Genomic DNA, 22,403 nt, shown 5'->3' with positions numbered 1-22,403 from the left:
TGAGGGGGCTTATCATATTGTCAGGGGCTGATGGATGTAAGCCTCTGGAATCACCTCCAATATTGACAGCAAACCTATCCATCTTGACGAATGGTGCGACGTGCTTCAGCTCTATGACATAAGGACAAAAAGAAAATAAAGTGTCAGGGCCAGCAAGGCTTTAGAGCCTAAATTGTAATATTTGTTCCATGAAATTGTATTGATTTATTCCCAACGGCCTAGTGTATTCTCTTGATTTTCTAGCGTTTCTCTCACCTGGAGAGGATTCCAGTATGTCAATGTTAGATTTGTTTGTCATATTTCAGCGTCAATGTGTTGCCATGTCAATCTAATCTGTTGAAGGCGTTAAGATTCAGCCTAACTGGCTAATGTAACTTCAACTACATTAACAATCAGATTGTTTCTCGAACAGATTTCAAATTCACATCACAGGCCACCTAGCTGAACCAAAATAACGTCAGTATTTTCCATCCTCTGATTGGTTGAAACCAAAACTTGTTGCAGCCAAATTCGACAAGCAGGACACAGAACACTTCTATAGTTTATTGGGCTATACTGTATGCGAAACGTTATTGTTCCACTCCATCCCTGTGGGTGGCGATAATGCACTTTACAAAGTGGATGCCAACTACCACACACATCAAACTTTTTTCACTGCTGGATTTGGTGGCCCACTTTCACAAGCCCAAGTGGAATTTAAGGGCAGAAACTAAAAATAAAGTCCTCACTTAGCGGGATTTGTACAGAAATGTTCTGGTAATGGTCCTCCTTTTTGGGAACTCAGGTAGGTAGACTTGGGGTAAAACTGCTCACCAACAACCATAACATAAAGAAGCTGTTAAATTAATACCTAAAAGCTGAACTTTATTATCTTTGTAATGGATGACATTTTGATACAGCTTTCACTTTGGACGATGCAGATGTGTCAATAATGGATTGTCGTTTGAGTCTATATTGACCCAAGATGTCACTAAGGCAACTCCGTTTTTGTTTGTCTTTTTAATGCTAATTACGGACATTGCCGGGTTTGTTTTCACACGGAAGAGAGCCTTGTCAAAATAACTGGTTTCACAAGGCGCTCCACTCTGCTGACATCTGTTTTCATTGCTAGAGGAGTTCCTTTTATTATTCACAATGCACTCGGAGCTGTCTCGCATCTCTTTTGTAGCATCTGCTCCCTTCCAGTGACGTCTTTTCTTTCTTTCGCTCAGTCAAAAAGCATAGAAGACTCCCACAATGCCTGTAGGCTGCATAAACAACATCTCCACACTCCCCGCAGTGGATCCTGCAAGCAAAGGCAATCTCATCGTATAAAATGATTGCTTTGTGTTCGCTTGGATGCAGAGGAGACTGAATTTGAATTAAACTTTACATCTTTTTGGCTATAAATGTCTCACTGAAACACATTAAGTCCCTGCCTGATGTTATGAGTTAAGACTCATGGTGTAAGCGCCTGAACATGATTTATTGTGTCACATTTAGTCACTTTGTCAAAATATTATAAAGTATATTAAAAAATATATTATAAAAGTGTACATTGCAACTCTTTACTTTTTCGGGTAATTTCAACAATTCATTGTTGCAATAACAATTTAAAGGTTATCATTTTCAATTTCCATGTATTTCACTGAACGCCTGATAAATTGCTTCAAAATGCTCAATATGGATCAGATCTGAAAACTTGAGAAAACTACCTTTATGAATGAAGTCATGCAAGACCTCACTTCAGTCAGCACCACATGTCGAGCTTTTTTGTTTTTAACAAACAAATATTGATTCATCTTTTTTGTCATTCTTATCTTATTTAGAGGACCACCTATTGTTCTGTTTTTGATAGCAGGATGGACCTGGGGCCTTGATTCCATCGTTGGTATGTTTTGATATTGAATGATGCCATTGTAATGAGTTTGAGTTAGATCTCTTTACACCTTTTTGTTATACTTTTCACCGAAGGAGATCATTTGTTTGTTTTTATGTCTATATTATATTTCCTGAACCCATATTCTACTTTTTTTTGTCTTCAAAAGTACTTGTAAAAAGGTTTCATGAGCACACAGGCACTGTATAATATAGTTTTGTTGAGTGGTGAAGTGTCTACCTCTTTCTGCAATTGATCAAATTATAGTTGTGCCATATGATGTTGAGTTCATTTTTTGTGCCCTATTTTGAGCCCAACGCAAAGCGTGGTCGAACTGTGTGCATAGGTGGAGTTTTCTTTCCTTTGCTATTTTCATAGATGAGCGCCGTTAGAAATGGGCTTTTACGCCGTTGTGGTAGTTAACACAGCCGATTTGCTTCCAGTCCAATGGTGGCAGCTCCTCTCACTCCCTTTAAAATAAGCGTGTGAGAAACACACACTCTTTCTTTGAGACTGCAAAGCATAAATAAACTCTCCGGAGTCAATGCAGAAGATCCCCAACACCACTACCACACGGATGTACCTCAGCCAAGATAATTTTCAAAATATAATAAAGATGTTGATGATAATAATCATACCTTCAATTAATTGATTTCTACAATGATTTAGAGGGTTTGATGCACGCTGTTGTCACATTCATAAATGAAAAACAATGATGCGGAACTCTTAATCTGCTTCCCTGCACCTCGCTCAAATCCTCCAATTTACATTACACCACCTGTGCCACAACCTAGACCTGCTTTTAGCTAGTCTAAAGATTAGTCTATTTCTGACACCAAATTGTCAGGTGTGCCAGAGGCATGTAAAAGAAAACTCCCTCAGTCCGCCAGATTCCCCAACACGGTAAACTAGGCTTGCACCGACACGAAAATTTCGAGATGCACCAGTTTTTACACCCAAGCGCACGTGCGCTGTCTAGACAATAGAGCCCTTTATCTTAACAATAATTATTAAGCATAAGTATTTTTATTGCTGCTTTCCATATATGAGTTAAAAAGTCGTTATTTGTAAGTTATATTGTATTCATCACAATGTAATAAATAGTTTGAGAAAATTGTCTATTGGCAGATTTGTGCCTACAGTACCGTCAAAAGTAACACTGTTCATTGTAGTAGGCCTATATTTGTCTTCTTCCCCTATAATCAGACAACTATAACTGGGAATTTAAATGGAGTGCTATTTAAACTTGCTAATGTATACAATACAATAAATATACATTGCTATAAGCCAACAAACAATAGAAACTTCTTACAGCGGCATTTTCTTCTGTTACTTTAGGAGAGCTGGTTGACTTTCAAGGAGCAATTTGTGATATTGTTCGCCATGAATTATAAATATCATATTTAGTGAGGGCCACCTCTGTTGTGTGAGTTCACATATTGTGTACAAGAACTTACATTCCAATACGGTATACGTAAATCAAAAAGGTGCCAGACAAAAATAGTAACAGCGTGTTAAGCATTTGCAACTCTGTCTTGTCCTCTGTAGAACCTTGTTCCAGTTGGCAGCAATAGCTCTGTAGACAGGGGGCTGGACTAAAACTATTTCTCTAACTTGTTGGAGCTCGGAATTGGGGAGGTTACAGTCCTGTTCACAAAACTTCATCCAAATAGTGTTGAGCCGTAGACCAAGACTTGACTCGCCACGCTGTTCATGGAGCATCAGAATACAAAGGTAAGACAGTACACATTATTTCACATAGTAGATATTAGGCTGCGTTTAATGTAGTGCCATTTAAACCATCGAGTCACCCTTGTTTACTGTAAGATTGCCTCATTTACACAATGATGACACAGCAGTTGGAGATGTGCAATCTTGCTTCAGGGAACTTTCATAGGATCCGGGATCAAACCAGCAGCCTTCCAGTTGCAAGACCGCCACTCATCCACCAGTGCCAACCTGTACGAAGTTATTTAAAATTGAAAATATGTCTGTTTCCCTCTCATTAGCTATTCAAAGGGGGGAATGCCATAAGTGTTGCTGTTTTATTTGTATACCCTAATATGTTTAGTAGTGAGCTCCGTAACGACGTTAGTTTGCTGAAATTAATAAAATGCATAAAACAAAAGTCAGTGAGTGTTCATTGGCAGACTCTTGCTTCCAAATCAAACAGCCCAAGTTTTGATCCATCTGAAGTCATCTGATTTAAAAGTGTTGTGCTTGTGACCTGAAATTTGACTCGCTGATTTCACACGTCTCGGTCCAATGAATGTTTGTTTTGTTTGGTAATCAGAAGTATTTGCATCTTTTTCAGCACAGGGAAATGTTTTAATCCACACTGTTATTAAGGTTGATTGTATTTTTTTCCCTTCAATTTTTTAGGTTTAATGGATCGAGCAAATCAGATGATTAAGGCGATTGTATTTTTTTCCCTTCAATTTTTTTTAGGTTTAATGGATCGAGCAAATCAGATGCAGTCCGGAAATGAACCGTTGGTCCTTTTTGGTGCTTTTCTGACGAGATTAAACGATGCCGCTGTCAATGGGATTTACCGTGTCCGTCAGAGGGCCGTGCAGGGCGTCACCGTGCTCTCCGTCCTGACGCTGCTCCTCTGGATCTCCGCCTTTGTGTACGGGAGCTTCTACTACTCCTACATGCCTCTGGCGGCTTATTCGACTCCGGTGCACTATTACTACAGGTGAGTTTCTGGCGTTCATGGGCTTTAGCAAATGACAGATTTGGCCAAATTCTCCAATGAGTCAGTGTGAATGAGGCCCTTTGTCCACACCTTTCAAATCTTATTTATCCATCTATCGTTCAAATTCATCTTTTTGCTTTTGCAGAACAGACTGTGACTCGCCAAAGTCTTTCATGTGCTCGTATCCTGTGGCCAATGTCTCTCTGTTGAGAAACAACAGACCTGTACGTGCAATTACTGTGTGTGAGCACATGTATCACTTACTTTGTATACTTAAATGCTTTTTGGTTTAAAGGCTGGTTTGTAAAGATTAAACTCCCTAATTGCATGAGTCAACAGACTCACAGAAGAGATTAGATTAAGATTAGGATTAGAATTTTATTTTTTGTACTTTATTTTGTAGTTTCGTGATGGTAAAGATTAAAAGATGTGTGTGTGGGGGGGGGGGGTGCTTATTAACATACATTTGTTTTTCAGTTGAGTTAGTATAGGTGCAAGTAAATGTGAGTATTTGGAAATTTTAGTAGTTCATTTGAAAAAATAGAAAGCCATACTGTGTATCATAAAGATTCACTACACTGAGTGAAATATGTAATGATTTTTTTAAAAACATTTTTTATGACATTGATTATAGTTTACAGCTAATGAAAACCAAAAGAAAAAAAAGTCTCACTACCTTAAAAAATGAATATAATCAAACACACCTATATTGTAGATTAGATATGAAATACAAATTGGGGTATGGAGCTGCTGTTTTATGGTACTCTGCCCTCCATAAATAACTCATCTGCCATTCTAAAGGTATTCGTTTTGTTCAGGTGTTGACAATCGGCCAGTCCTATCAAATAACTCTCCAGTTGGACATGCCTGATTCCGAGACCAACCAGGAGATTGGGATGTTCATGATCAGGACAACCTGCTTCTCTCGTGACGGAGGCCAAGTGGCGACGTCGGCTCGTTCTGTGAGTGGCCTGCCGAGTCCTGCGTCCAGCTCCCAGCAAGCAGTGTCCGGTTGACGAGTATGTTAATAAGCATGTTTGTGCTGACTCTGCTGGTTCACTGCTTCGTTGCTGTGTGTTTCTCAGGCAAGGCAGCTGTCGTCCTTCTCCAGCTTTCGCTTTGTGAGTATAGCACTAATAACCTGCTCAAACAGAGCCTGCTGCTTTTATGAGAGCCATGTCAGTAAATTGGCTCAAATATAGCATTTAAGTTTGTGTTAAATGTTAATGCATTGTTTTGTCCTTGAATGATTGTGTTGTAATGTTAGGGAAATACGCAAGTGTAATTGTCGCACCCTCAAAAAAGGATTAGAATTTGCTATGAAAGCTGCAAGGTGGGGACAAAGCACTACAGGAAGGTCCTCAATCCATTGAAACACCAAGAGGCCACGAGATGGCGCCAAAGCAATGCATTTATATTAGCGCTTTATCTGAAGCACTTAAGCAGTCATTTTTTGTGAATAACAGGGTAGGTTAAAAAAAATCTTCAAATAAAGTATGTGAATAGTGAATAATGAAAAAGTGTAGGAACGCTATACAATGCATTTTTTTCTTGTTAAAAACGGTTCCCAGGTGTCTCAATAAATGGTCTCTGACATATTCCCATCAAAATACACAAAGGATAAACAATTTTATACATTTAATATCCACGTACCACTCTTGTTCAAATCACTATTTATTTGAGGGGGTGGAGGGGATTCTATCTCATGCAAATGCTGACTACAACCTCGTTACCATGACAACCAGTTGCGGCGCTAGTGCATGCGACGAAGCGAGCGGTTGCTCAACGTTGCATGACAAGTACAAATACCCCCCAGCCCTATATTGACAACTTAGCCAAATATTTGAATATGTGCTCGTTATCAGAAGCTAATGTTGGCAACATTTTACTTTTTTTTTTAATGTTTATCTATGCTAACAGTACAGCTCTGCTTACCTTAGGGGTTTCACATGATAGTAGGGTACTTTGCTGCAGATTAGGTGGCTGGACTCCAGATTCCAGACCTGCTCTCTCACAGACATATTTTTATTAATAAACAGATGACAAAAGATTTACTTGGTTCTTCAATAATATATTGAATGTTTAATTATTTAAATACAAAGACTTAAAACGTAAATTCTGCACAATTGTTAAATGTCCCTTTTAATGGCTTGACTTTTTTGTTGTTTTAACATTGTGACAGCACTGTAAATAGTACAATTTGACAAAAAATACAAAACTGTTTTTCACAAACAGAGTAAGAAACCATATACTTTAAAATCAGCATCTCGATAAAAGTGGAGATAATAGTTGAGTTATGATTTCAGTGGAAGTATCCCCCCGCCCCTTCACCATTCTTCATCAACGAATAAAAGTCAGATCTCCAGACACCACTATAGTTACATATTGCAGCACTTCTATAATAACACAAAGGCAGGATGGCTGTATTGCTTTTTTTTTTTTTTTTTTTTTTTAACTATGTTGGCTTTATAACAGCATGAGATGGATACGAATTTAGTAACCTAATCTGCAGTAGTACTCTTACGGCAACGCCACCGGGACAAACTACTTTAAATACAGTATTGATCCAATGAAAATGATCACATCCCACCTTCAAATCCTAAATGCTCCTTGTGACTTCACTGGAGTGTTTACTGGAATGTGATACCGGTGATTTGACATTCTTGTTTCAGAGTATGCTGCGGTACCAGTCGAATCTTCTAAGGTCCTTGTCAACGCTGCTGTTCTTCCCGGTGCTCATAAGTGGAGTTGCTGAGCAGAAGCAAGTGTTGGGGGTGGAACTCTTCTCAGAATACACAGACGACCCAGTGAGAACCAAATTCTTAACAATCAGTTAATCCAAATAATAAGATAACTGAATTATTAAAGCGGAAAGTCAACCCAAACATTTTTTTCATGAATTTTTCAATGTTGTATACAGGCCCACTACTTGAAACAAGGCATTCTGGTTAATGATGCGTTTGTGGAATATGAGTTAAGCAGCAAAATCCACCCGTTTTTAGCCATCTCAGGGGGCGGCCATTTTGTCACTTCTGTCGACTGAAAATGACATCACAACTGCTCAGGGCTCAGGTAACGACCAATCACGGCTCAGCTTCAGAATACAGGTCAGTCTTGATTGGTAGTTACCTGAGCCCTGAGCAGTTGTGATGTCATTTTCAGTCGACAGAAGTGACAAAATGGCCGCCCCCGAGATGGCTAAAAACGGGTGGATTAACTCTTATTCCACGAACGCAATATTTATCAGAATGCCTTGTTTCAACTAGTGCGCTTGCATAGAACATCTTGAAAAAAAATATGTTTGGGTTAACTTTCTTTTTAAGCAGCAAAATCCGCCCATTTTTAGCCATCTCAGGGGGCGGCCATTTTGTCACTTCTGTTGACTGAAAATGACATCACAGTTTCTCAGGCGCAGTTATGATGTCGTTTTCCCCTTTAAGCAGCAAAATCCACCCATTTTTAGCTGTCTCAGGTGGCGGCCAATTTGGCACTTCTGTCGATTGAAAATGACATCACAGTTGCTCAGGAGCAGTTAGCTAAAATGGCTAAAAAAGGGTGGATTAACTCTTATTCCAAAAACGCAATATTAATCAGAATGCCTTGTTTCAACTAGTGGGCCTGCATAGAATAAAAACAAAATGTTTGGGTAGTTTACATTGTTAAAAACCTCATTGTCTCTTTCCTTCATCATGAATAGTACTCCCCCTCAGCCACAGCTGTCATTGAGATCCTCTCCAGCAAGGTGCAGATCTACTCGTCCCAGCTCTACATCCACGCTTATTTCACTGGTGTAAGGTGAGCGGGGAACATCGTAATTGTTTTTATTTGTCAAACACGTATCTTTAAACTGGAAATGGCGCAAGAAAATGGCAAAAAAAAAGGGAGCGTCTCATTGTTTTTTTTGTTTTTTTATATTTTAATAACAAACACTATTCTTTTTGTGAAGTGCAAAATGACTTTGTCATGTGCAATTATATCCTCTGTATTTTCACTGCTGCATCCACACCTTTCTGCCTTTGCACGTGTTCAGAAAATGTTTTTTATTTTAAAAAGAAGAAAATATTTTTAAAGATATTGATAGAAGATGTTTCCATTTTTCAGGTACATGCTGTTCAACTTCCCTGTCCTGTCAGCTGTTGTGGGCATGTCCAGCAATTTCATCTTCCTCAGCATCCTCTTGGTCTTCAGCTACATGAGGCTGCTGTTGGGCAGACCAGAGCAGGTGAGCGACATTCCTCATGTGTGCATACTGATTACATTCATTCAAAGTTGATGAGTTGATTTTAAATCACTTTTGTTGTTGGCAGGCCCGAATAAATGCGGCAGGCAGGTTGGGAAATGGTGACAACCGCAACACACCTACTTGAGACATTTTTAGCTGTAAACTGTACGTGAATGATGACCAGCCTTCTCCTCATCTTGAAAAGACATTTCGTATGAATCAACTGAGAGTAGTATTGTAATGCTTTCCTTCTCTATTGTCCCGACACATTCTATGACCGACTGGATTGTACTTGAGCTGGACAAAGAAATTTTGAAATATTGTGGTAAATTAAAGGTACGAGTGTCTCATTTCTTTGCATTAGTCTGTTTTGATTTGCATGAAGAAAGATTCTGTTAAATGGGGAAATTCTGGACCTGAAAGAACACATTGCATCACTTACAATACTGTCAAAAGCACTGTCCTACAATTGTTTAAGTTTAAATTCTAACATTTGTTCCATGAAATTGTATTCTTAACTGCATAGTCTGTTTATTTCATAGCATTTCAGTGTGCTGTGCTGCTTCCATTATGTGTATATGTCCAGTATATGTGTTAGATTTTTTTTGTCGATCAGATAAGATCACTACCGGTGTGTGCCACCAAGTCAATCTATTTGAGGGTCTCCCACACTATGGGATAATTGCTCTGGATCATCTGATAATTGCCCCTTTACTGATAGATAGATTGATATATGTGTCATGTGTCATCTTCCAAACCGCTTATCCTATACAGGGTCGCGGGGAGGTGCTGGAGCCTATCCCAGCCGTCAACGGGCGAAGGCAGACTACACCCCGAACTGGTCGCCAGCCAGTCGCAGGGCACACACAGACACCGTCACTGAGCGGGAATCGATCCCACGCTGCCCGCACACAACGCAGGCGTGCGTACCACTACACTATCAGTGACTTAAATCGATATATGTTATACTTTAATACTTTATTGCCAAGTTACGAAATTTGCTTTGCATTAAAACAGCAACTCCGTCATACACATGCAGTTCACTGGACATAACACAAACATGACAGTCTACCCCCTGTAGGGCCTTGTTGATTTTGTATGATCTTTACAAAGCTCCTTGTTTAGTTTTAGGATTGATTGATGTCGGAGGAACTGTATGTAGGAATGTAGACAAAATGCTCAAATTTGGGACAAAAGTTGTCAAATCAATGACTGCCAGACCGTCTACAAATTTCCCCCAAAAAGTAGGAAGTGCAGCGTGATATTCTTTTTTTTTTTTTAATATATATATCAGTAATATTACCGTGGGTACATTAGTGTGTCTTGAAGGATCAGTACTGCAGCAGAAATGATCCAATTTCACTAAATTGATCTGAAAAGTATTATTTACTAATACTATGAATGTCTTTGTTCACCTATGCCAGTTTCCATTAGATGGCGGAAGGTGCTACCTGTTGCCAGGCATAGAACAGAATTAGCAGTTGTCATTATTTGTATGTGACAATGTATGTGACATTTTGGGGTTTTTTTTTGGTGCGTGAGATTTTTCTTTAGAGAAACTATGCACCTAGAATCCATAAAGGTCTTTAAATTGGATTAGATGACATACGATTTATTTATTTATTTTAAATATACGTTTTGGTCATATGTTATATTTATGCATGAATGCAATGTAAACGTGTCACGAGTATTACACATTTGAATGATATTCAAATATGGTTTGAGTGTATCTAAATGATAGTGACGTCACAAGGTGGCGCCATTTGATATTTCGCCAAACAGAAGAGCGGGACGACGTGAGTGACATGAACGTGAGCATTGGCTAAAAAACGACTCTGTCGTCGTTTAGTCGTCTCGTCGCGTCACAAACACCTGAAGATATATAAAAACAATATGTGGACAATGTCGAAAATGTTCTTGGTGAGTCCACAATTATGTATAGCTAAGGGAATGGGCAAAGTGTGGAGGCTAGCTAAAGCTAAAGTCGCGAAATGAAACCGGGCATTGTCAAGAGACGGTGTTTTGCCCATCTAAGTATGTTTTTTTAGAACCTATGGTTTTGCCATTTGTTTTATTTTTCTTGCCAATGTAGGTAAACCCGGCAGGTAGATGTGTACCTGACGACATGGACACGCAGTGGAAACGTGTCCCCAACCTGCAGGTGACACGAGCGCTAAACCAGAGTAAGTTAATTTCAACCATTTAACTCCCATTAATTCGGAAATATCTGGAAAGAATCTTATTAATATGACCACATATTTTAATGTTACTGTTTTTATACTGTGGCTCCGGGAAGCGCATGCGCAAACGTGGAATTGCGTGACGTAGCGCTACTCATAACTTGACCCGGAAGCTGAAAGTGTACACATCCGCCATTTTGGTATTGAGCAGAAGGCGTCGAAGCTTGCTAGGCTGTACTAGACTGTTAGCGTGGCAACGACCCATTGTGCCCTTTCATCTTTGTTAAATTGTCGTTTTTAGGCGAAAATAAATTAACGCTGCTCGCTTTATCTGCCTGCCTTATACAAACCTTAACCACCGCGGCTATTTTGGTGTATTATTTCCTAACGCCCTCGCAGAAAGATGGCGGAAGGTGCCCATTACTTTGGTAAGTAATGTGTTTCAGTCTATCGTTAATCTTACTCCGCCTTTCCTTTCTGGTGCCTTGTTTATTCAGGCTCTATGCTGTCAAGGGAGGTTAGATGCACTGGTTTCATGACTTCAGGAGGTAACCCTTTTCACCCTCGGCCTCGTGTCTCCTCTAGCTCTATTATTGGACCAAATTATGTAATCACTGTTTGAAAGAACGAGTTTAAAAGCAGTACTCGTTCCACGTTGTCACTATAACTGATACTTGCTATGGAAGATGCATATTTAAATCCATAATGTAGATGCACATGAAATCACAGGTGTCAAACTCGAGGCCGGTCACATCGTTTTATGTGGAATGCTAAAGCTAATCGCGTGCCTTCACTTAATGTGTCTTACTTAAATCTGTACCAAAATGTAATCTTGTTTTCACTTTCATATAATGACATAGAGATCTTGCAAACATTTTTTGTGACCTAAATCATTTTAAAAATAATTATTTAAACTGTTTATTTATATATTTTAAATTAATTTTTGTTAGAGGTCACTTAGTAGTAGTTACGGTATAATGGTCAATCCATCTCTCCATTTTTTTCCGAACTGATCACCAGCCAATCGCAGGTCAACTAATATATTTAGTGTACAAAACATATTGATGGATAACTAGTTTTGAATTGTGTAGTCAAGGAAAGGGGTAAGTTCAACTGTTGTCCAATTTAACGTAGTTTGGTAACCAAAAAATGTATTACAGTATCTCAAGGTTGTTAAATGTAAAAACAATTTGCTAATTTTGGTACATATTTTTATCTAGGGACTTTAAGTAGTCACACAATATGCCCATGGGCCTTGTGGTTGACAGCTGTGATTTAAATCGACACTTTGTAAGACACTTACAATTAGGCTAAAGCTAATTTCTCATTCATCTGTTGTAGTTTTATATTGATTGTGTGTATTATATTCATTATCACAGTATTATTAATAGTAGCAGTATTTTATATATATATGTATGTGTGTGTGTGTGTATATATATATATATATATATATATATATATATATATATATATATATATATATATATATATATACACACACACTGTAACATATTGATAATGGTATTCATGGTTTTGATCTAAACATTTGAAACAGTCAGGTGAAAATATTTATACATCTTTCAGAGCATGACGACCGCACTGGACCGAGCAATCGCAACCGTAAAGGTAGAAGTTCCAATAAAGGTCGCTCGTATGAACGCTTTCGAAGAGACCGCCAACGTGGCGGCCATGGCGGTGGCGGCAATGGAGGAGGTTTTGGTGGTGCGGGACCGAGATCCAGACTTGAAGACACTGATGGAGATGTGACAATGAACGACAACAGTCAAGACAACAGCAACCAGAACAGATTGTGAGTGCGGCTAATTCATAGTTTTCTGAACAACAGTTTGCTTCGCGTAGTCCCCAAAGCAATCCATATAGTTGTTTTAAAATGTTAAATTGACATTCATAGATGTATTTTTGTCAGAGAAAAGATGGCGTCTTGGATCATTAAGAAAAGCACACTTGTTGAAACTACCTTTGTCTCATTTTGTAATGTATTTCTTTCTTTATCCAGCACCCCATACGGAAGGCCCTTTCGAAAAGACGGCCGAGACAGGCGACATGGCAAAGGAGGAGGCGGTAGAGGCGGCTTTAGAGGAGACAGAGGTGTTGGAGGCCGAAACCGTAGCACCTGGTTCAAAGTGACTGTGCGTATCGCTTTATTTGTTACATAAGCTGCACTTTTCTTTTGCGCTATTAATTTTCATGCCTCTGTCAACTATGTTTTCCCCCAAGATTCCTCATGGAAAAAAATATGACAAGAAATGGTTATTGACCGCGCTTCAGAACATCTGCACTGTAACTTACACACCTGTTCAGGTGAGGCACAGCATCTTTGTTGAGTACCATTCCTTAAATGTTCAATTTTGTTATGCCTCAAGTATTAAATTTCATGCAGAAAGGGTTTCTTTTTTTATTGGCGAGAGTTTTCAATTGCATTACGCTTTGCTCTTCCAGTACCACGTTGACCATAGCAGAGCCCATTTCTATTTGGACGATGCCACTGCAGCCAGCGCTTTGCATAAATGCTCCCACAAGATCACTGACACGGACGGTTACAAGGTGTGTTAGTTAACTTAATTCTTTGAAAAACATCACCTTTCAATAAACCCTTCCATACACAAATACTGCAAATTCAACACATATTCAATGGGGCTTTTTTAATGGATTTGATGTTTCTTTCCTTAAGGTGGAAGTGCATGTCAATCCCAGCAATCCACCTAACTTCCTCCTGTCGGACCTAAAGCCAGAAGATATTGAGCATTTGAAGGTAAGTTAAAAAGAATTTAGAAATTCTGTCACGTCTGTGAAGGAGGTGCTCAATATCATTCCTCTGACCTTTCTCAAAAACAACACTGATGTTTTTCTAATAACTAAGTACTCGCCAATACCAAGTACTGATACTTGATAATGCCATTACATCTTGCAATTGTTAATTACCGTAACCCATTAAGGCCTAGAGTGCCTGGCGCGACTTTCCCCAAAACCTAAAGGAGACTATAGAATCACCCTCTTAAACCTGAGGTTCTCACAGAACTTCAACACCTACAAAATAATTGATCTGCTTACCTGGAAGAAATATTAGGCAGGGAAAGTGGTATCGATTTTTGTCGTGTCAGAGCATTTTTTTCCGAGTGCGTGGATGTGTACTGAATTTCGGGACAGAGTGGCGTTGGTGCATCTTTAGTATGAAACAATACTTATGGGTTTTTAGAATTTATTAATTTTTTTCTTTATTTGATTCTGTAACAGCAATGTATGGCAAAACGTTTTGATGGCTCACAACAAGCTCTGGATTTGAACAACATCCGGACAGACCCTGGTAAGCACACATTCTCAATGCCTGCACCTTTGGTATTTTATTCAACACAGGTTTAATTGGATGCTCTAGCTTATTATTTTTGCACTAAACAAAGGACTGCTTTTGACAGAAGTGGATGAGCATTTATACAAAACAATTTTATTTATATAGTGTCATGTCTAAAATGTGGAATCACATTTTATCGTGACAGACCTGGTCTCCCAGAATGTCGAAGTCATCCTGAATAGGAAGACAAATATGGAAGCTGTCATCAAGATTATTGAGGAGAACATTCCAGAGGTGTGATGAAAGATGCATGTAATAAATGTTAATATTAAAATATGATCCCCAGCTCCACTTGTGTGATACAAATACTTCCTAATCTACTTGTCTCCTTTTGCTAGCTGACCAGCTTGAATCTGAGCAACAACCGAATCCATAAACTGGATGAACTTAGTGAATTGGTTACAAAAGTGCCTAATTTGAAAAGCCTCAACCTTTCCCACAATGAGGTGAGTGTGGGAACCGCTAACATTTTATCACCATTTTTGTTTAGTAATTCTGTTTTCACACCGACCGTCACACTGCTGCTGTTTAGCTGAAGTTAGATCGAGATCTGGACAAAGTCAAAGGCCTGAAACTGGTGGAGCTGTGGCTGGTCAGGAACCCGTTGTGTGACCTCTTCAAGGACCAGGCTTCGTACATCAGGTTAGTTGACCATTCTGGGAGGTGAGATCAGTGTTTGTGCAGGGAACACAAATTATAAATGTCTGTGCCAGACTTGCACATCCAGAAGTGCATACATACAAAGACCAAAATAAGCGTTTGTCTTGATTAAAGGTTGTTTGGTTGCCGAGCAGGGAAGGATGACTGGATTGAGCAGAGACAACTGATTAATTTAATTCCCTGTTTGTGTGTAAGGCGCTCATTTCTTTGCAGGATCTCAGTTGGTTCCAGATTAACTAACCACGCCACTGTTTGTGTGTAAGGAGCTCATTACTTTGCGGGATCTCAGTTGGTTCCAGATTAACTAACCACGCCACTGTTTGTGTGTAAGGAGCTCATTACTTTGCGGGATCTCAGTTGGTTCCACATTGACTAACCACGCCAGTTATTCTTCAACCCCCCACCCTCCTCTTGTGCAGGATGTTTTTGTCATCTGTCGGTTGATATTACTCAATTCAACTGCGGATATTTTTCTTACTGTCCTAGATGTTGATTGAAAATACGCCTCTATGCTTTTTTTTTCAGCATTTGAGCAGCTGTCTTTTCTTTTCCATCTGTGTCTGGGCGGAGATCTTTTTTTTAAGATCTGTTCAAAGGTTCTCAGTGGTGCTGTGCCCAGCGTTCCCCCTGCTGAAATCCCATGCAGGCATCCCATAGGCAACAGTGAAACAACAATTTACCATAGGCTACTACTCCTAGATTAGACAGAGGGTCATGTAACATTGTGGACTGCTATGACAAAACGGCAAGGAAGATCTTGAGCAGCGCTCCACGACTGTTGTCGTTCTGTATACAAGAGAGAGGCATAAACCTATGTCCTAACTTACGTATGGATGAAGTAACAAAAATGCACAGCCAGTGACTCCCCCTTGACTCCTAACACCCTTGCCCACTCGGCTTCCCGTATCAGGCGAGTATGGAAGGCTGGATAGCCCATGACGGGTAAGATCCCACCTCCGAAACTTTGGGACAACCTAAGGCAGGCACAGTCACGATTACTCAGCCTCAGTCCCGGCGTGTGCGGCCTCGCGCCACCAGTGGAGGAGCGGGACTGGACAGGAGAAGCCGATGGGTGAAGGGGGGCAAGCTTTTGTCAGTGAGCGGTGATGTGCCAATCAGCTGGCTCATCGAAATGGATGAATTTGCTTGGAAGAGCCTCTGACGGAAACATTCTGAACCGGGTATCGATGTTTTACCTGGCCACAAGAAGTAAAACACTCCCTCTTCCGTACTGCTGGTGACTGTGACCAGCGCAAAAAAATAATAATCCAATCCTGCATGGCAGGATATCACTAGTCTGATCTCCTCAACGGCTTTGGCATTAGACTTTTCAAACTCAGTGTAGGATTTTGCTACTTTTAAGATTGCTGAGTAGAGTAGTAATTTTGTAATCAGCTGCTGGGGGGCTAATGCTAACGGATGAGCAGTGGGGGCAGCTGGGCCCAGCTCACGCTGAAACCTTCTCCTTTTTTCTTGCCGATAATCACAGAGCGACAAGTCTCCTCTCATGCTAACTTCTCCTCTGTGCTTGTCACCCGCTTCATCTACTCACAGGTCTTCGTGAAGTTCAAGAGTTTTCGTCTTTCTTTCGTTCCCTCTTTTATTTATTTCTCATCGGCTATTGTGAGAATTAACAAAAACTTGGTTTTCCTACTACAGAGGGAACACGCCTGCTGATTTCCAGTGCAGTCTTGTCATAGACTGGCTCTGTGTGTCTTTTGAGTGTGTTTGTTGTGTGTATGTGCTTCTAGAAAAGTGTGGTTGTCGCTTCCCCATGTCCGTATTGGGGAAGAGGGTGAGTATACCTGCGGGTAAGTGCACATGGGGATGGGAACAGTGTCACTGCGTGGGTCTTAAAGGGAATAATTATTTGCCGAGCTCTATTGTTGTTTTCAACATGTCCGCATGAGATGAGGAAATTAAGTATGTGATTCACACGTGTATTTAAGATCATGAATTGTCAAAGTACGTAGAGAATAACAATCAGGAAGTGTGCGTTGAGCAAGCTTCCACCGCATCTCCTTGCCTCTCTGACTCGGTATCGTGGCAGTAATCTTGACTCGCTGGAAATACAAAAAGAGCACAACAAAAGCCGAACCTTTAGAGTTTGACTGGGAAGAGTTTGCACTTACCAGTATTGAATGACAGCTGTTTAAAAGGCGTCCATTCGTAAGAGACAAATATGAAATGGTTTACAGGGTCATTTTGCCATTTGTATCCATCCTTTCTTTTTTGACCACCAATCCTGTTCGGTGTGATGAGTCGCCGGTGAGACAGAGCCTATCCCAACTGACATGACAGTGCACAAAAACAATTACTCACTCTCTTTTGTTGTACTGGATAATTAAGATAATTCAGTTCAACTAACCAACCAAGCATGTTTTTTGGAATGTGGAAGGATACCTGAGTAGACGGAGAAAACCGACACAAGTACGGGGAAATCATGCAAAGTACACAGACAGGCCTGAGTCCAGATTCAAACCAAGAACGTCTGGCTGGTTCATATACCGACAATTTAAAATTGTTTGACATCACCAGTATTTCTGCAGAAGTGGCAATGTTGCAGATTTAATCTTGAGTTGCTGAAGGCATTCAATGACATTGAGTAGGCCAACAGGAGACGGCTACCTGCAGCAATAAATACCATTTATTGTCGTTGTTCCCTTTATGATGATGATCTAATGCCTTTTGGATTTTTGTTCCCATGCCAGTGCTATGCGGCAGAGGTTTCCCCGGCTGCTTAAACTTGTGAGTTCTACTTTTTCATTTATGTTTTAATCTGCCCGTGTTATTTGTATTGGTGGTGCGGAAATTACACAATATACATTGGTGCCTTGAGGTATAAGTGACCTGATGTACGTCCTTTGAGGCACGATCCGTTGTTCAATTCTTTTCCTTTTTGTTTTCTGCGGGCAAAATGTTTCGATATACAAGTAGGGCAAGTGACTCAACTCCACGACAAGCAGCAGTTTGGCAGATAGTGAACAATTCTTCAAAAAGGCTTTATGATGTTTATTGCCACGCCCCTTGTGATGTAAATTTGCCTTAAAAGTCCGCTTTCTTAATCCTAATGCATATTGGGAAACACATAGAAAGACAATGGGATTAACTCATTCACTAACTCATTCACTGCCATTGACATATGTATTTGTTTTTTCAGTCCAGGATTAGTTCCATTAAATCCCAGGAATTTATTTATATCTTTTTTACTGCTGTAAAAAGTTTAAATAATTAATTGTTAAATTTTCCACAATTGATTGTGATTAATCGTATATTTTTCAACTACAATTTTTTTTATGAAGCTTGGAGCCGATATTTACTTGAGTAAAATCTTGGACTTAATGTGTAAAAAACAAAACAAAAAAAGTGTATTTTGATTCAAAGACATTCTAATAGCTTTCTTTCATCTTTGAATACGATTATATCTTGTAATATACAACAGCTGAACGATACACCAAAGACGTATAATTATTATGAGATTTGAATTTGGCTTTGCAAAGTGCCTAAATTATTTTGGATTGTCTCCAATGAGCCGTCGAGCAACTTTTTAAAGCAAAATTACATAAAAGACTGTCTTTGTGACTGATTCTCCTCTAAGTTTGGCTGCAAAGTGAACAGAGGTCAACTGCTACACAAAGTAAATAAAACTGAGTTAATTTTTTTAATGCGTTATAAAATTTAAATGAATCTCCATAGTTAATGCTTTAACTTTGACAGCCCTGATTTTTTTTTTTTTCAAACATTGTAGGAAAAGAGGGTCTGAAAATGTGTGGCAGTAAATGAGTTAATGACATTTTCATTTATTTCAATGGGGAAGGATGATTTGAGAATGCAAATGAGTTAGCAGAGTGGTCACGGAACGAGTTATACTCGTATTTCAAGGCACCACTGCCGATTGAAAGAATGGGAATATGATCTTTATAAAATATAATTTGAATGCTCATCACAAATTTTTTTTTTTTTTTTTTTTTAGGATGGAAATGACCTTCCTCCGCCCATCGGATTCGACGTGGAAACACCCACCACTATCCCCCCCTCCAAGGTTACTTGTTTTGTCTCATGCCAAGTAGTTGAAGACATTCGGTTTAAATTCTTGCCAAGTTATAAAACGTTGAATAACTTGACAATTGGAAGTCTGACCGATGAGTTCATGTTCATTTGGCAATCCAGGGAAGCTATTTCGGCTCGGATGAAATCAAGGGCCTCATCCTTCGATTCTTGCAACAGTGAGTTTGTGTCGGAAAAATTTATAAATGACAACACGATGCCACAACAACGCTTCAACTTGTTTCATGTAATTGTGTCAGGTACTACAATATATACGACTCTGGGGACAGGCAGCCCCTCCTGGACGCTTACCATGACGGCGCATCGTTGTCCATCACAACACCTTTCTCAAACCAAAACCCTTCGAGGTAAAATACCAAAGTAAAACAACATTTAATTTGCTCTGTTGTAAGTTGGCGTCAGTTGTGGCAAAAGGCAGGTTGTGTGTGGGAAAAATGTGCTCGTGTTTATTTTGTTACCTTTGTTCCATAAAGAAATTAAGTGTCCCAGCAGCAGGATTACATTTCATTCTGATGAGCGGTGGTAGGCTGTATTAAATTAGCTAATGATGTGTGATATAGAAAAAAATTCTGCAACAGTATTTTAAATCTGAGCAATACAAGAATCTGCGATACTGAAACTTTAAAAAATGAGGTCAGATATATTTTCAGGAGTTCATTGAACGCTGGGAGAACAGTAAAACACATTCAGCACATCACTCATAAGCTGATGTTGGCCACAGCTCACTCCAGACACTCGCGGACATCACAGGCCACCCCACCAGGCCCCGCCTCTTAAAGCGGAAGTCAATCCAAACATATTTTTTACAAGAATATGTTCTATGCAAGCCCACTATTTGAAACAGGGCATTCTGATAAATATTGCGTTTGTGGAATAAGTGTTAATCCACTCGTTTTTAGCCATCTCTGGGGGCGGCCATTTTGTCTCCTGTCGACTGAAAATGACATCACAACTGCTCACGACGACCAATCACGGCTCAGATTCAGAAAACTGGTCAGCCGTGATTGGTCGTTGTGAGCAGTTGTGATGTCCTTTTTTTTAAGTCGACAGAAGACAAAATGGCTGCCCCCAGAGATGGCTTAAAACGACTGCATTTTGCTGCTTAATTTATATTCCACACACTCAAAATTAATCAGAATGCCGTGTTTCAACTAGTGGGCCTGCTGGGAACATATTCTAAAAAAAATATATTTGGGTTGACTTCCACTTTAAGGGCACATAATGTAGTTAACATTTGACACTTAAGTGATTTTAGTTTGTGTGTTTCACTCTGTTTAGTTTCATTTCAAGTGTGTTGGGAGTGGTTTAGCTGTCTCTGTTGATTTTCACCTCTTACATTTGGGTCTGGTTTGTACCCTCGCAATAAATGGGGGTTTGCTCTACTTGTAACTTGTGTTTTGAGGTCAAGCCTGGGAGAGTACCATAAAGACAGTCGAAACCTCAAGCGGATCAGAGACTCCAGTGAGTTCTTACTTTGTTTAAATGGGACTTTGGCGATAGTCATCATTTTGTGTCATGAAATGCCTTCCCATGTTCTCACTTTGTGTAATTTAACAGCGATGCGCTTCAGACTATTGAAGCACACGCGTCTCAATGTGGTGGCGTTCATTAACGAGCTGCCCAAAACTCAGCATGACATCGCCTCTTTTACCATCGACGTCAATACCTACACGGTGAGTGCTATGTCCAGGCGACCCTGATGATTTGTTTGTTTTGTTTTATAACTACTGTCTATTTCTCTACAGAACACACTACTATCATTCACCGTGAGTGGAATCTTCAAAGAAGGTGAATGTCTTTTTGTTCATCTTCTCAACGTTCCTATTTTTCTCTAGAACAAAAGATGCTTATTTTTTATTCAGTTATTTTACTAAAAGCGTTATACTAAAATAATTAAGTTGCATTTTTTAAAGTCTTGGAAAAATATGACAACTTTATTGTCATGACTTTAAAAGTTTTGCTTAAAAAAAAAAAAGCAACATTTGAATGATCCTGGAAAAGGTTAAACTACTACTGATGTTATGAAAATATATATATATTTTTAGTTGCTGTCAATGGGAAATCCCGAGACTCCACCATGGCCTTCTCTCGAGTTTTCGTCACGGTCCCTGCAGGGAATTCTGGGTAAGCAGCTTTCACTCCTACTTAATATTCGAATATAAATAAAATAAGACCAACAGAATTACACATTATGAATTTGAAACTACCGCATAGCTTTGCTTTTAAAAATCTCTTGGTTAATTTAATGCTACCAAACAAGGCAAGACGATGTAGAAGGGCTCACGAATAGCATCGATGCCGCAGCGTCATAACCATGAAAGCCACGTATAATTCAATACTAATGGTGGAGCAACGTGTGCGGTCGGATAATTTAACAATTCCCACAGGCATTTATTCTTTATCCTCAGCGAAGAATGGCTAATATTACAAACGTGTTCCGCAGCCTGTGCATTGTCAATGACCAGCTCTTCATCCGAATGGCCACAACGGAAGAGATCCGCAAGGCCTTCGTGGCGCCTGCACCGACGCCGTCTTCTAGCCCGGTGCCCACTCTCACCGCACCTCAGCAGGAGATGCTCACGGCCTTTTCGCATAAGTCGGGCATGAACCTGGAATGGTCCCAAAAGTCAGTCCCTTTATCTTGAGTCTGCAAGTATTTTCTTGGTGGTGTTTTGAAGTGTCTAAACGAAACATTTGTTCTTTGTCGCAGGTGTTTACAAGACAATGAGTGGGACTTTAACAAAGCGGCACAAATCTTCACACAGTTACAGGTAACAAGTTAGTTTTGATCCACATTCAATTGGCAGCATGTATTATTAGATGACACTAAAAATACTGTTCTTTTTTGCTCTCTGTCTAGACGGAAGGGAAAATCCCTGATGTTGCATTCATCAAATGAACCACTGATTCATACCTCTTGTAAAAATTTAAAATTGCTACATTGGTTTGTTTGATAATTTTGTCTTATTTTATTTTTGCCTCTTATTGGATAAGTAGCAGAAAATTGTGGAGTATACAGTGCAAGTTCCGTTAACGTGGTTTTGTTTTAGCAGCCAAAGATTTCCGCAACTTATGTGGAAATCAGACTTGTGAGGTTTTGTTTTCTATTCACTCTGTATAGAAATATTTTCATTGTAATAAAAAAAAACATTGCCAGTATTTTGTTATTCCTCTTGTTTTATACTAAATGTAGCTAATGCATTTCTTGAGACACATATTTCACACATTTCACAAATACAATATTTCCTGCTTGGAGTCAATTTGGCAGTCTGAAAATGATTTGTCACAATTCTTTATTTCCATTTCTGTCAGGTTTGTTTGTTTTTGTTTTATTTATATGACCCATC

General features: G+C 39.5%; 2 protein-coding genes across 5 annotated transcripts; both read left to right on the top strand.

Moving 5' to 3' along the window:
• The first annotated feature begins 652 nt into the window (after positions 1-652).
• Positions 653-9,128, top strand: LOC147151386 (seipin-like). Of its 2 annotated transcripts, XM_086020889.1 has the most exons (12): positions 653-784; positions 1,212-1,297; positions 1,809-1,870; positions 3,407-3,592; positions 4,307-4,556; positions 4,702-4,780; positions 5,375-5,518; positions 5,642-5,677; positions 7,229-7,363; positions 8,254-8,351; positions 8,658-8,778; positions 8,864-9,128. In XM_086020889.1, exons 5-12 carry the CDS (start codon positions 4,312-4,314, stop codon positions 8,921-8,923), a joined length of 918 nt encoding a protein of 305 aa, XP_085877015.1. In that variant the 5' UTR covers positions 653-784; positions 1,212-1,297; positions 1,809-1,870; positions 3,407-3,592; positions 4,307-4,311; the 3' UTR covers positions 8,924-9,128. The 2 variants fall into 2 exon arrangements, with proteins under 2 accessions (XP_085877015.1, XP_085877006.1); XM_086020880.1 differs by lacking the exon at positions 1,212-1,297 and having other exon boundaries at positions 654-784.
• A 1,417-nt stretch (positions 9,129-10,545) lies between these two features.
• On the top strand, positions 10,546-22,215 carry nxf1a (nuclear RNA export factor 1a). Of its 3 annotated transcripts, none has more exons than XM_086023773.1 (23): positions 10,546-10,698; positions 10,871-10,961; positions 11,456-11,506; positions 12,543-12,768; positions 12,976-13,108; positions 13,197-13,280; positions 13,419-13,523; positions 13,651-13,731; positions 14,214-14,283; positions 14,474-14,562; positions 14,667-14,774; positions 14,861-14,970; positions 17,700-17,736; positions 18,962-19,030; positions 19,159-19,214; positions 19,296-19,403; positions 20,459-20,517; positions 20,614-20,729; positions 20,802-20,844; positions 21,102-21,180; positions 21,500-21,682; positions 21,767-21,827; positions 21,917-22,215. In XM_086023773.1, the coding sequence occupies exons 1-23, from the start codon at positions 10,672-10,674 to the stop codon at positions 21,953-21,955; spliced, it is 2,025 nt and encodes a 674-aa protein (XP_085879899.1). In that variant the 5' UTR covers positions 10,546-10,671; the 3' UTR covers positions 21,956-22,215. The 3 variants fall into 3 exon arrangements, with proteins under 3 accessions (XP_085879899.1, XP_085879900.1, XP_085879901.1); XM_086023774.1 differs by having other exon boundaries at positions 10,571-10,589; XM_086023775.1 differs by lacking the exons at positions 10,546-10,698; positions 10,871-10,961; positions 11,456-11,506 and adding an exon at positions 11,146-11,386.
• The last annotated feature ends 188 nt before the right edge of the window (positions 22,216-22,403 follow it).

The sequence above is a fragment of the Filicampus tigris genome, chromosome 2, assembly GCF_054856515.1.
Source record: "Filicampus tigris isolate MCC_2025a chromosome 2, RoL_Ftig_1.0, whole genome shotgun sequence".
In the NCBI taxonomy this organism is placed as follows: domain Eukaryota; kingdom Metazoa; phylum Chordata; class Actinopteri; order Syngnathiformes; family Syngnathidae; genus Filicampus; species Filicampus tigris.
The sequence above is the reverse complement of the archived record's forward strand: the minus strand, read 5'-3'. Positions and strand labels throughout refer to the sequence as shown.